The sequence below is a fragment of the Colossoma macropomum genome, unplaced genomic scaffold (assembly GCF_904425465.1).
Source record: "Colossoma macropomum unplaced genomic scaffold, Colossoma_macropomum, whole genome shotgun sequence".
NCBI classification, from domain to species: domain Eukaryota; kingdom Metazoa; phylum Chordata; class Actinopteri; order Characiformes; family Serrasalmidae; genus Colossoma; species Colossoma macropomum.
In genome coordinates, this window is record NW_023494810.1 from 34,614,722 (window position 1) to 34,628,184 (window position 13,463).

At 40.3% G+C, this 13,463-nt stretch overlaps 1 protein-coding gene across 1 annotated transcript; it reads right to left on the bottom strand.

Annotated features, from left to right (window-relative positions):
• Positions 1 to 5,524: 5,524 nt before the first annotated feature.
• On the bottom strand, positions 5,525 to 12,461 carry ccnd3 (cyclin D3). The gene is made up of 5 exons (XM_036559265.1): positions 12,231 to 12,461; positions 10,931 to 11,146; positions 9,227 to 9,386; positions 6,245 to 6,387; positions 5,525 to 5,686 (listed from the first exon to the last, which is right to left on the bottom strand). The coding sequence occupies exons 1-5, from the start codon at positions 12,459 to 12,461 to the stop codon at positions 5,525 to 5,527; spliced, it is 912 nt and encodes a 303-aa protein (XP_036415158.1).
• Positions 12,462 to 13,463: the final 1,002 nt, after the last annotated feature.

A 13,463-nucleotide genomic window follows, 5' to 3' on the forward strand; every position in this document is an offset into this window, starting at 1 on the left:
GATGGAAAATAGTGGAAAATCTGGAATAATAAGTTTTCTTTGGGGACTATTTTGCCTCACAGCGCCCTGCATGTATCCCTCCACCATGAATGGAGTTTAAGTTCTCTAAACTATCATAAAACAGTGTCTCAGTCATCAGGCAGTGAATTCATAACCATTTCATGTAGGAACTTTCTGTGAGGGAGCTTTTAGAGGTGGACGTCTGGTTCCTATCACCACCACTGTGAACAGTTCTGACTCGGTAAGTTCATCTAGAACGGAGTGTTTCACACCAAACCGCTCTGAATACATCTTAACCACTTTATTATTCAGACATTTTAAGTACAGAACCTAAAATTATCACTGTTGATCAACTGACATTCCCCACCTGGTTTGGTCCACTTATAACATCTGTGAGGTTTTATTAACCTCCTCTCCATCTCTTAGAATTAAACAAGCTGTTTTTGTTACTGTACCTTTAAGACTGACGCATATTAATGAGCTCTGTTCTGATTGGTTGTACCTCAGCAGCCCAGGCTGAAACACTCCTTATAACTTCAGTATGAGTGGGCGGGGCTAAACTGCTGTAGGCTTAAAAGGCATATGTAAAGGAGTCGTTTTTCGTGCCATCACAGAGTTCAAAACAGACTGTTTATGTAGTTTAGTTAGTAACTGTATTATGTAAGTATTTTAACAGGTCATAAGTTTACATACACCTTAGCCACATTCATTTAAACTCAGTTTTCCACAGTTCCAGACATTTAGTCCTCATAAACATTCCCTCCCTTAGGTCAGTCTATATTTCGGATCACTACTATATTTTAAGAATGTAGAAATGTCAGAATAACACGAGATAATTAACTAATTCAGTTTTTATTTCTTTCATTACATTCCCAGTGGATCAAAGTTTACGTACATGTGGTTAATGTTTGGTAGCTCTGCCTTTAAATTGTTTAACTTGGGTCAAACGTCTCGGGTGTCCTTCCACAAGTTTCTCAAAATAAGTTGCTGGAATTTTGGCCCATTCCTCCCGACAGAACTGGTGTAACTTTTGCTCGCACACTCTTTTTCAGTTCTGCCCATTAATTTTCTATGGAACTGAGGTCAGGGCTTTGTGATGCCCACTCTATTACTTTCACTTTGTTGTCCTTAAGCCATTTTGCCACAACTTTGGAAGTATGAATGGTGTCTTTGTCCATTTAGAAGACCCATATGCGCCCAAGCTTTAACCTCCTGGCTGGCTGTCTTGATGTTGCTTCAATACATACATACATCATCTAAACCGCTTATCCTTCTGGGTCGCGGTGGGGTGCTGGAGCCTATCCCAGCTGCCTGTTGCTTCAATATCTCCACATAATTTTCCTTCCTCATAATGCCATCTATTTTGTGAAGTGCACTAGTTGCTCCTGCAGCAAAGCACCCTCACAACATGATGCTGCCACCGCCATGCTTCACAGTTTGGATGGTGTTCTTTGGCTTGCAAGCCTCCCCCTTTTTCCTCCATATGTAACGATGGTCATCATGGCCTAACAATTCCATTTTTGCTTCATCAGACCAGACATTTCTCCAAAAAGTAAGATCTTTGTCCCCAGTTTGCAGATGCAAACTGTGACCTGGCTTTTTGAGCAGTGGCTATTTCCTTGCTGAGCGGCCTTTCAGGTCACGTTGATATAGAACATGTTTTACTGTTGATATAATTACTTTTGTACCTGTTTTGTCCAGCATCTTCACAAGAACGTTTGCTGTTGTTCTTGGATTGATTTGTATTTTTCTCACCAAAGTATGTTCATCTCTAGGAGACAGAACACGTCTCCTTCCTGAATGGTATGATGGCTGTGTGGTCCCATTATGTTTAAACTTGCCTATTATCATTTGAACAGATGAACGTCGTACCCTCGGGTGTTTGTACCAGACTTGTGGAGGTTCTTTTTGAACTGTGCACCTGGGGTCGTGTTACAGAAACTTCTTAAGTCTTATCTTATTTGCTTAGTCACCATGACAACTTTAGTTAGGACTGTATTTAGGATGGAAGCTATTCCAGAATAACAGTTTCTAACTTCGTAATCTCATCATGAACTCCAGATAAGAAAACAGCATCACACAAACATCCTAACTAGACTGAACCTCCTAAATCCTGTCCTAACTTTAGGATGAACCCCAACAGGGTCCTCACTTCTGTTTAAGGTCCGTTTCTATGGTTTTTAGGCAGCTGTGTCAGCAGCATAGTTCACTACCAGCATAATGAGCTCCATTTATTTCTACTGTAAAACGCTGCTTTCACTGTGAGATGATTTTCTTTTCTAACTCTGCGTTTTAAAGATCTCAGACACTGCAGACTCGATCTCCACCGCCCCTCTGATCACCTTCGTGTGTTAATGTTGATGAGGAAATATTACAGTGATGGTGGTCAGATTTGCTTCTGTAATACAAATTTGTGAAAAATCTTATCTTGACCTGTCAGATCTTAAGTTAAGACAAAAGATAGGATGTTTCTGTAATACGGCCCCTGATTTCTTTTGATTCTCCCATGGTCTCAAGCAAAGAGGCAAGTAGGCCTTGAAGGTAGGCCTTAAAATACTGCTACACGTCCCTCCAATTAACCCAAATGATGTCAATTAGCCTATTAGAAGCTTCTAAAGCCATAATATCGCTTTCTGGAATATTCCGAACTATTTACAGACAGAGCCAGCTTGGTGTATGTCAACATCTGATCCACTGTTATTTTGATACAGTGAATTATGAGTGAAATAATCTGTTTAAAAACATCTGTTTGGAAACCTGCTTGTGTCATGAACAAAATAGATTCCTAAACCATTTGCTAAAACTATAGTTTGTTGACATGAAATCTTTGAAGGGGATAAATGAGTTTTAATGACTTCAATCTAAGCTGTGTGTAAACTTAGGACTTCAACTGTACATCATAAAGCTGGGCAATATGACAATATATCTCATTATTGTGATAAATTCTAACACAACACAGTACAACATGCTCTTCTGAACATATCATGATATCGTCAGTACTATCTCGCAAAATTAGTGCCGTTTAACTGGATTTAGGGCCAAATACTGAATAAAAAATCATTGTGTTCACAGTTTTTGATAGATTTTTATAAAATGCAGCTACTGGCTCTTTTTTCCCGGTTCCAACTGATTAGATGTCTGAAAAATAAAGGGTTGTATCGTATCATGTATCGTGAAGTATTGCAATTTAGATTGTTGCCGTACGCCCCACTACATCACACTCTTATTTTTGAAGAAAAGTGAGAAAGTTTCAGTTTTCTGTGATATGAGCTCTTTAAAGCAGTCAAAACTAGAAGCAGTGTTCGTGGCTCTCGGGACGCGCTGCCCTTTGCAGTGGCGTGAGAGTGTGTGAGGGTTTGGAAGCAGTGTTTGAAAACCAAACACAGCTGGGAAGAAGACGACCCGTTTAAGTCCGTTAGGGAATGACACCAGAGTCATCATTTGCATCAGCGGCTTATTGACAAGGAAAGCAAAAAAAAAAAAATCAGAATTAATAACAAAAACAGGATATTTTTGTTTAAAGTACATGTATTACGCAGTTATGCAAGCAGCAGTGAGAGAATGCGAGCGAGAACATTTCTGGAACTCTTCTTTGCTCTGTAGCGTCTCAAAGTGACATTCTGAAAGCAGCATTCTTGCGAGAATTGATGGACGGTGTGGCTCAGCAAAGTGCAAAGGTTAAAGTGACAAACATTTTCTTCAGTGCAAAACGGCTGAGTGGAAAAATTCAACAACAACAGAAGGACGGAGAGAAACTTACAGAAGTTCCCACCAGGTAGAGGAGAAAAAAAATCACCTGCGATTTCTTCTCTTTCTGGCAGCAGTTTGTCAAAATTTTCACTTCATATCTAAAAGTAAAGACTAAAATAATGTTGTAGCATCTCATATAAATGACTTACTACATCCAAAATGACATTTTCTAAAATACTGACTTACTGTTTAAAAATGATGACTTTTCAAAATATGGACTTTGTATCTCAAAATAACATCTTATTATTTCAAAATAGTGACTTATTTTCTCAAAATATTAATTTACTTGGTTCCTACACACTTAAAAAGATGGTTCTATATAAAACCATGAACACTCAAAGAACCTTTTGCATGATTTAATGTTTCTTTGCATATGAAAATGTTCTTCAGACTGATGGAGAATGTGCTGTAGGTGGTTCTATACAGAACCTTTTTGAAAACGGTTCTGTATAACACCAAAAAGGGTTCTTCTATCGTTAAAAGCTTGACATTGTTACAACAGCAGAACCCTTTTTGGTGCTTTTCAAAAAGTATGTATAGAACCATCTACAGCACATTCTGAAGAACACTTTCACAATGCAAAGAAACCTTTAATCATGCAAAGGGTTCTTTGAGTGTTCATTGCTCTACATAGAACCATTTTCTTTACTAAAGAACCATCTTTAACAGTGTAGGTACCAGGAATGACAACTTATTTTCTACAAATATTGACTTACTTTGTTAAAGTAATGACATCCCAAAATAATGACTTACTATCTTCAAATAATAATACTAACAATAACAGCAAGTAATTATTTTGACAGTGTATCTCAAAAAATATTTTTCAATATGTAGATATTTAAATAGGGTCAAAATTTCAAGAAAGCAAGTCAATATTTTAGGAAAAAATAACTATTATGAGGTGCTAAGTCAATATTTTGACAAACTGCTGCCAGAAACAGAGAGGACAATTTTTTTCTCCTCTACCTGACAGCAAATTTGCTACAACATAGCAAACATTAAAATGTTCTAACATTAAACCAAGAAATTGAAATAGCTTTAGTTTAGAACTCAAGCATGTTAGGCTAGACTACGTTGAACAGGCGATAATAAACAAAAACAATAATTTAGTTGATTTACTACATCTTCCTGACTTTTCCAGTTGATCCATCCACACTGTGCACACAAGTGTGTTCTTTCATAACAACTGCTGTGAGACTGAACAAGCTTACCAGAAACATATTAGATTGAATGAATAACTGGCTCTAAATGTAGGTATTGTGATATAAACTGAGTCTGTTCTACAGTTTCTCATTAGGTTGAATGAATAACTGACTCTAAATGTAGGTATTGTGATATAAACTGAGTCTGTTCTACAGTTTCTCATTAGGCTGAATGAATAACTGACTCTAAATGTAGGTATTGTGATATAAACTGAGTCTGTTCTACAGTTTCTCAGTAGGTTGAATGAATAACTGACTCTAAATGTAGGTATTGTGATATAAACTGAGTCTGTTCTACAGTTTCTCATTAGGCTGAATGAATAACCGGCTCTAAATGTAGGTATTGTGATATAAACGAAGTCTATATCTATTCTATAAAGCTTGTCCAACCTCACAACAGTAACTGCAAAACAATGCAATTGTGGGCGGAGCCTGGAGTGGCCAATTTGGGGTCAAACTGTAAGTCCACTCCAGCACCAACATTAATGCTCCCGCTGTCTAAAAGGAACCAATGAGATGTATATGCTGTATGTCTTCTGGGCTTCTGAGTTTGGGCATCTGAGTGTGGACGTCTAGCACAGAGGGGACAGCTTGACGTCCTTGACATTAACAGGTGTGTTGCTGACCTCAGTGCCAGGCGAGTCTGTCCTGCAGGTGGCCTCAGTGCCGGGAACGGAGGGCAGGCTGAGCTCCAGAGTGGCCTCCAACGCAGCATAACAGTTACACAATGATACCTGAAAGAAGGTAAAGTCAACATCAGTTATTAAAAAAAATCAATGTGGGTTTTTATGGTCAATACATTGCTTACATTGGTACAGAAGCACTCTATAATGCTCTATAATAAGACATATTGTAATACACTACAGGAAGTGTAGGGGGCGATATGGCTTCTACTGTTTCATTTAAAAAGCCTCTATAATGTTCATATGATCCACACAGTCACTCTGACAGACTGTAATACACTACAGGAAGTGTAGGGGGCGATATGGCTTCTACTGTTTCATTTAAAAAACCTCTATAATGTTCATATGATCCACACAGTCACTCTGACAGACTGTAATACACTACAGGAAGTGTAGGGGGCGATATGGCTTCTACTGTTTCATTTAAAAAGCTCTATAATGTTCATATGATCCACACAGTCACTCTGACAGACTGTAATACACTACAAGAAGCATAGGGGGCGATATGGCTTCTACTGTTTCATTTAAAAAGCCTCTATAATGTTCATATGATCCACACAGTCACTCTGACAGACTGTAATACACTACAGAAGTGTTAACCTGTCTTACCAGATCCACGTCCAGGACGTTGGCCATGAGCTGCAGGAGTGCGTCACAGGACAGAGCTTCGTCCAGCAGCTTCAGACGGAGAACAGCTGCAGCCACGCAGCTACAGGCGATAACGGAGGGCAGACACATTGAAAACTTAAACTCTGAAACAAAGACACACACAAACAAACATAACAGCTGGAATTAGTGGGCGAAGTGAAGGCCATGACTATGATTTCACAATTTTTCATGATATTTCATGTAATGTGCATCACTGCAATCACTCCAGGTAAGCAGAGCTCAATGTGGTCTGTTGGACTCGTCAGGATTTTCCAACAAGAGAGTGAAACCCTAAAGAGTTTAAGAGCCTCATCTAAACTTGTTTTTTAAGCAGTTATACAGTTTTCTAGATGCAGCGTTTACATTAGGATTTTGGAGGTGGGTGGAGCCCTATTTTGTCCATTGCTGTCAACAATATGGGGACCGTACTGTTCAATTTATACTGTATTATATGGAGTCAGAACGGACATCACAGTATTTACACTCTCAGGCCTCTTTATCTGTTGATGTACAGCTTGAGTTAGTCATCTTCTAGTCCCCATGTATCAAACACAAGGCCTGCAGGCCAGGTAAGACCCACAGCACAATCCTATACGGTCCGCAAAATTAGTTAAATTTTCTATTAATATTAGCGCCTTTCACGGTGTGCTGCACTACAATCCCCAGCATGCACTGCAACATGAAGTCCAACCCTCCTCCCCCAAAAACAATCTATGAGACAGCGGTTACACCTCAATCCTACCACACCAGTCATATCACCAAACACACCAGCTGTGTTTCAGCTGCAGTCCAACCAACATAAACACTTGCATGGCCCAACATAGCATGGCCCTTTTAGCGGCTGAGTTTGACACCTCTGTTCTAGTTCTTTATCAATGGTCAGTTTCTGACCACAGTGCCGCTCTTGTCTAGATATTTTGGGGTGGTGGACCACTCTCATATGGCGGGTAGGTGTTTCCGTTAAACCACCAATGAGTATTTGTAGTATCCGATTACACTGTTAAGAAGGCCGCGTCTCCATGTTGGTGGGTGAGCTGTAACTCTGACTCATCTCATCACCGTTACTGCAGATACAGCCCTGCAGGAGGATAAACACCAACAAAACAGACCAGAATGACCACAAAGACATGACAAGATATGTGGACACTTTAGGTACAGTCTCCAGAAATGCTAATGGAGAGGATTAGCTAGATTGGTGGATCCAAAGCTCTTAAATAATAAACTCATACACAGATATAAAGCTGGAACTTCTTATTCACCAGCTTCTCATTTCAATTTTCTGTTCCACCTTAAATGGAGCTGCAGTTGCATTGAGGCGCCTTAAACGGAGAACAAATCATGAAGGTTGGCGAATAGAAAGCCAACATCAGCTTAGCTCAATAAATTTATTAATTTACCTGAATAAATGCATCAATTTGCCTCAACAAATGATCCTTAATTAACAAACACCTCAAACTTTCTCTTGGTGTTGTTTAATGAGCAGCTGTTGAATGCGTCTCACTGGCTGATCTAACGGAGCGTCTCAAACCACACACTTCTATACTTCACCTACTGCACTAATGAGTGCACTTCCAATGGTACATGCACTATTTTTACACACTATTCGGTGAGCTAGTGTGCGGTTTGGGACAGGGCGCTAATAACGTAGCGGGAAATCTCAGCCGTTTAGATTTCAGCTTTCATTTGTTAATCACTACAGCAACAAACTCAAATAAAATCAGGGCAATATACTCAAATATATCAGTTAATACCAAAACTAGCGTTATTGGAATACTATCAATAGCTACAAGGTTTCTACTAAAGTGGCCAACTGGTATATGTGTATAGACCACCGCTTCCCAGGCTGAGAGAAATGGAAGCGTGAGAAAAGATGGGAATGCTGTCTAAACTGACCCAGCTCTATTACACAAAACAGAACAGAGTTCACAGTCTCTGCTGCACCTGCTGACCCTCAGTTTAGCCCTCAGGTGCGGGAAGGGCACTGACACAGCACATTATCACCATTATCACTATCAACCACAGGCAGGTGTCACCTTCACACAGTTTTTTTTCAGACAGGTGTGTCACCACTGGTTCATTCATGTCCAGGAAGTGGTGATCTCAAAGAACCGGTATATGATATCTCACAATATGTCTGCACGTCTGGGTGGGACGGAGTGGGTGAATAAGAGAACGGATGAGTGGACTTTCACATTATACAAGGTTAACCAAACCCAGGTTCTGGTGCACGCATATCCCCCCTCCTCCCCCCTTTCACCAAATGTAGTCCATCAGCCAAGTCGTGTTTGGTGGCTGAGGTTTCTTCTTTAGTTTTAGCACTGGAGAAACAAAGCTAATGTATCTAATGGAGGCCTATTAGCAACTAATGTGGAGTTTTTAACTGAAAGGAGTGTTGTTACTGAGTGAGGAGAATAAAAACAGGCCAAAATATGGTGCTGCTGCTGTCGAGTCGCCCTGTAAAGCCTGAAATAATCATTTAAAAGTCAGAGGCGTCGAGTTTTTCACACCACGTCGTACGTCTTTACGTGTTAACGTCACACACAGACTCTAAAAGAAGGTCCAGCTCGATGTTTCGCCCTCAAATGATCACAAAATCAACATCATACTGATGAAGATGTGATGACAGTAGTAGATAATTCACTCACATCCTCAGAGACGCTCCTTCACCAAGTTTAGACTGAGTTCTCTCTGAATTCTCTTTCAATCGTTAGATTCATCCACTCAGGGAAGGAGGCTGAAGCACAACCCATGCTTCAAAATAATGTTCTGCATGCTGCGTGCAGTTACACATTTCCACCAGAGAGGGCTCTGCAAATCTCATGTAGTGCAGCTTTAAGTAATCTCTAATAGACTTGATTATGTGGTTTCACACAGGACTAAACATGGACCATAGAACAACATCTTTTTTTTTAATAGCCTGAGTACCTGAGAGTGTTTCAGTACCTGTAGCAGCCAGAGCGATGTAAGAGTGAGTGTGTCTTCGCAGGGCTGTGAGGTTATGAGGGATTATGGGTAGCCCCTGCAGTAACGGCTCCAGGAAGTCAGAAGGCAGCACTGAGGCCAAGTCCCAGTCCAGCCTGGACACCACCACCATCTCCCACTGCTACACATACAAACATACAGCTCACATTTACGCAGTTCTTTCTGACATACACTTCAGCTCAAATGTTTCACTGTTTATACAACCATTTTTGTTTGAGATAAAAGTATAAAATCTTTGTAATCTGCTCGTCCTGAACATCTTCATAGGTTTCAGATAATCAGTAGGACTCCAGGATGCTGTAAATAAAAACGCAGAAAGGTTAGATGTGTCCAGAATGATGAGAAGAGCTGTGTAGAAGATTCTAAAATAAATGAGAAAGCTGGAGATTGAGATCGAGAACAAGCTCTAATAAAATTAATAATTGGAATGAAGTTTGGAATGGACACCCAAAATGTGTTTATTTACAGAAAACAGACTGGATAAAAGTTGAGTGGGTTACAGTTCAATTCATCTAAGGCTTAGTCCCCCAGAAAGATCAAAATTATGCTAGTCCAGTGTGAACACTATTGAGAGTTGTAGGCCCAGTCCCATTTCACCCCTCACCCCTACCCCTCAGCCCTACCCCTCTGTTTTGTGTGTTCACGTCTAGGGGTAGGGTGTCTAGATTCTTGTTGAGATAGAGGGGTAGGGTGAAGTGTTAGAGCTACATGACCCTCCAAACGGAGGTTTTTCAGAGACTCCAAACAGAGAGTTATGAGAAAAAAAGAAGAAACCTTGAGAGGAACCAAGACTCAGAAGGGGAACCCATCCTCCTCTCGTCCAAAGAAACACACAAATGTGAGAATTTTCTCTGATAAAAATTACAATAACCATCTTAGTTTAATGTTGTTTCAGCGTATTACGGTCCTTTTCTTCATAACCAGCATTATAAATCGCTAGCAGTCCTGATGTCTCGGTAGCTAGCTAGCTAAATTTCCCGTTCCACCTTAAATAGCCCAGCAATTCTGATGCTTGAGGCACCAGAATGTAAATGCTGCTCCATTTAAGGTGGAATGGGAAAATTTGAGCAAGAATCTGGTAAATATCTGACTTCAGTTTCATATCACTGAAGATTTAGTGGTGGGTGATAATAAATAATTGCCCCCCTCTTTGAAGATCATATGATGCCCTAAATGTAACTAAAGCCCAGCAGTGAGGAGCTGAACTTTACCCTCCTCTGCTGTCACTGCAGACTGGCAGGGTCTCCTACAGAGCAGCGCTGGTAGCTGTTAATGAAGTGATGCTCTTTTTATTAGAGGGTCTCATTTCAGAGGGACGATTTCAACCACTACTTCTTATAACCCAGTTCCAAGGTTATAAAGTTATTCTCTATAAAGATTAGGACTAAATCTAACTTGATCAGCATGACAGTAACTTAACATTTATTTCTGCAGAGTAACAAGTGCAGTAAAGCGAATAAAATTCAGATATTTTAGTGCAGTAGCCCAGCATCACCTAAACATTCTGCTCTCTTGGAGTTCGATACATATATCATCAAATATTCATTTAAATTATTGATCAAATCTAATCATCTGTCCAATACGATACTTTTTCTACAGATCCTGATACGATATGTGTGCTGAATTATGGACAGCGTCTGAAGTTCACTGGGTATTTGAAGTTACCAGCAGCTGGGGCAGCGAGACAGCGTTGTCTGTGTAGACGCAGAGTTTGGTGGCACTCAGAGGAACCGTTTCTCTGAGCTTGGAGGCCAGGAACATGCAGACGGTCCCGAGAAGCTGCAGACTGGCTCTGCTGATGGCGTGGCGGGCCATGTACCTGTCCAGGTAGTGGACGGCCAACGGGAACACCTCCTCCTCACACTGCTGCTCCTCACACACCTGGTGAACACAAAACCAGGACATGCTACAGAAATGATTCGATATGAAAGCAAACCTTGATATGTGATGAAAGTGAGGAGCCGTTCCAGCTCACAGGGTCTCGTATGAACAAGATTTGTTGACTAGTTCCCTCAAGGCCACTGTGGCCTTTCTTTAAGGGTCTGTCAGTCACACACATTTCTTCAAAACGACAAACGAACGAACGAAATGTACATCATTAGTAAATATGTACTCACTTCTGAGTAAATGTCTTCATCAGCCATTAGATATATGAAAAAGAACATAGTCATACTATCCTCCTCAGTCCCGAGACTGGACACGTCAAAAACAAACAAGGGCCTCGTTCTCCAATACGCTCCTAAATTTGTTCTTTAGTGTGTTTTTGAGAAAAGTCCTAAGAAAACATCTACATTAGATTCATGACGTGTTCTTAAAGCGCAGAACTGTTCTCACCTTTGTGCTCGAGTAAAAGTGTTCTTCAGATAGTTGGAGAATGTGTTGTTTATGGTTCTATATAGAACCTTTTTGAAAAGGGCTCTTCTATAGTTAATATGTCACACTTGTTACAATAGAAGAACACTTTTGGTGCTTATATAGAACCATTTTCAAAGGGAACCATCTACAACACATTCCCCTTAATGTGAAGAACACTTTCAGGATGCAAGGAACCCTTTAATCATGCAACAGGTCCTTCATGGTTCTATAAAGAACCATTTTTTACTAAAGAACCCTTCAGGAACCATTTTTTGTAGATGTCATTCTCTACAGATTAGGCTATAAAACAGCTCTACAGGAATATTACAGAGCACTGGGACTGTACACTGTCTTATATCGACCTTTTATGCAAGTAATAACTTGGTTCAAGGCATTAAGGTCTACCAGGAACATGAACCTTTTTCAAAATGACAGTCTGTCTGGTGTTTTTCATCATTAGTCACTTCTGAGTGATGTTAAATGTCTTCAGGAGCTACAAGATATGATAACAATTCCTCTCCAGGCCAGGCTGGAAGGCTGTTAGTCACAATAATATCTCAAAATGAAAGCTTTGACTGATTAAGTTCACCGCCAGCTAATAAGTTCTTACCTGCAGCATCCAAACTACTAAGATTCTTCGCATATACGGCTGTATATCAGTCTGTATGGTGCCGAAATAAGACTCTGAAACCACATCAGTTTTCTCTAAGTTCAGAAGGTTCCTCCACACCCGGCTGTCCCGGGTCAGCACCGGGTCGCAGCAGGCCCGGACAGGCCCGCGGTATGAGGAGGCCTCTGAGGTGGACAGAAATTCGTCATTTTCATGACAAGTTAACTCCATTCGGGAAATGTCTGAAACTTAAAACGACTTGTTTGTGGGAAAAAACGCCGAGTCACAATAATAAACCTGCTCTGAACACAAAGCTAGCAGAGTTAGCTAACGCTAGCTAACTAAGCTGCGTTACTACGGCGGTTAAACGTTCGTTGCTAAGCACGTCCACTTAGCGTTAGCTTAGCAACTGCTAAAAGAGCATTTTAAGCTATAATCTCAACATTAAACTATAAACAAATCGCCGTTATTCTCTGTTTTCCTAAAAACAAATCGTAAAATTATGAAACAGAGGTCAGAATCCTCTCAGAGAATAACTATCCAGTTTTCCGTCCAGTCAGAGCCGTTTCTCTCCTCTGTTAAATCACATTTCTAGAGTGTTCTCTGAAAAAGCGAGAAGCAAACGAGGTGAAATTGGTTATTTTTGGTTTATATTCCTACACAGTTCACAAAATATCAGCTTTTATTTCTGTTCAATGTTTTCCATACAACATAAACCAGCCGGGGGGAAATCATGTGTTGTGTCATCACCTATTTCTGCTATACAAGTATTGGGAGGAATAGACCTGCTGAAAACAGACCATTACAACCATATAGGACTAAAACCTGATGGTTTTACCTTTTAATGGGAATTGTGTTAATGGTTACCATCAGAGACCACTAGTTTCCTCTAGGCCATCTTTACCATCAGATGCATCTGGATCAGAATACCACCATTAGAGTTCTTTACACTGTGATATGAACCCATCAAGAAAACACAGAACACCATCAGAGGCTATTGAGCACTATCAGGAACCAGCAAAGACTTTTAGTGCTTTGATTTTTTTCAGCAGGGACATTTAAAGCATTAGTATTTGTCCATTTCTGGCTCAAGTCTGTGACCCTTGGGTATCTCCAGACTCGAACACTTCATTTGGATTTCTCTGATGAGCCTTTATAGCAGCCTCTTTTTAGGTGGTGCTTGTTTTGGGGCCTTTCTGACTTCAGTTTCTTCTTGAACAGGTGAAATGTACG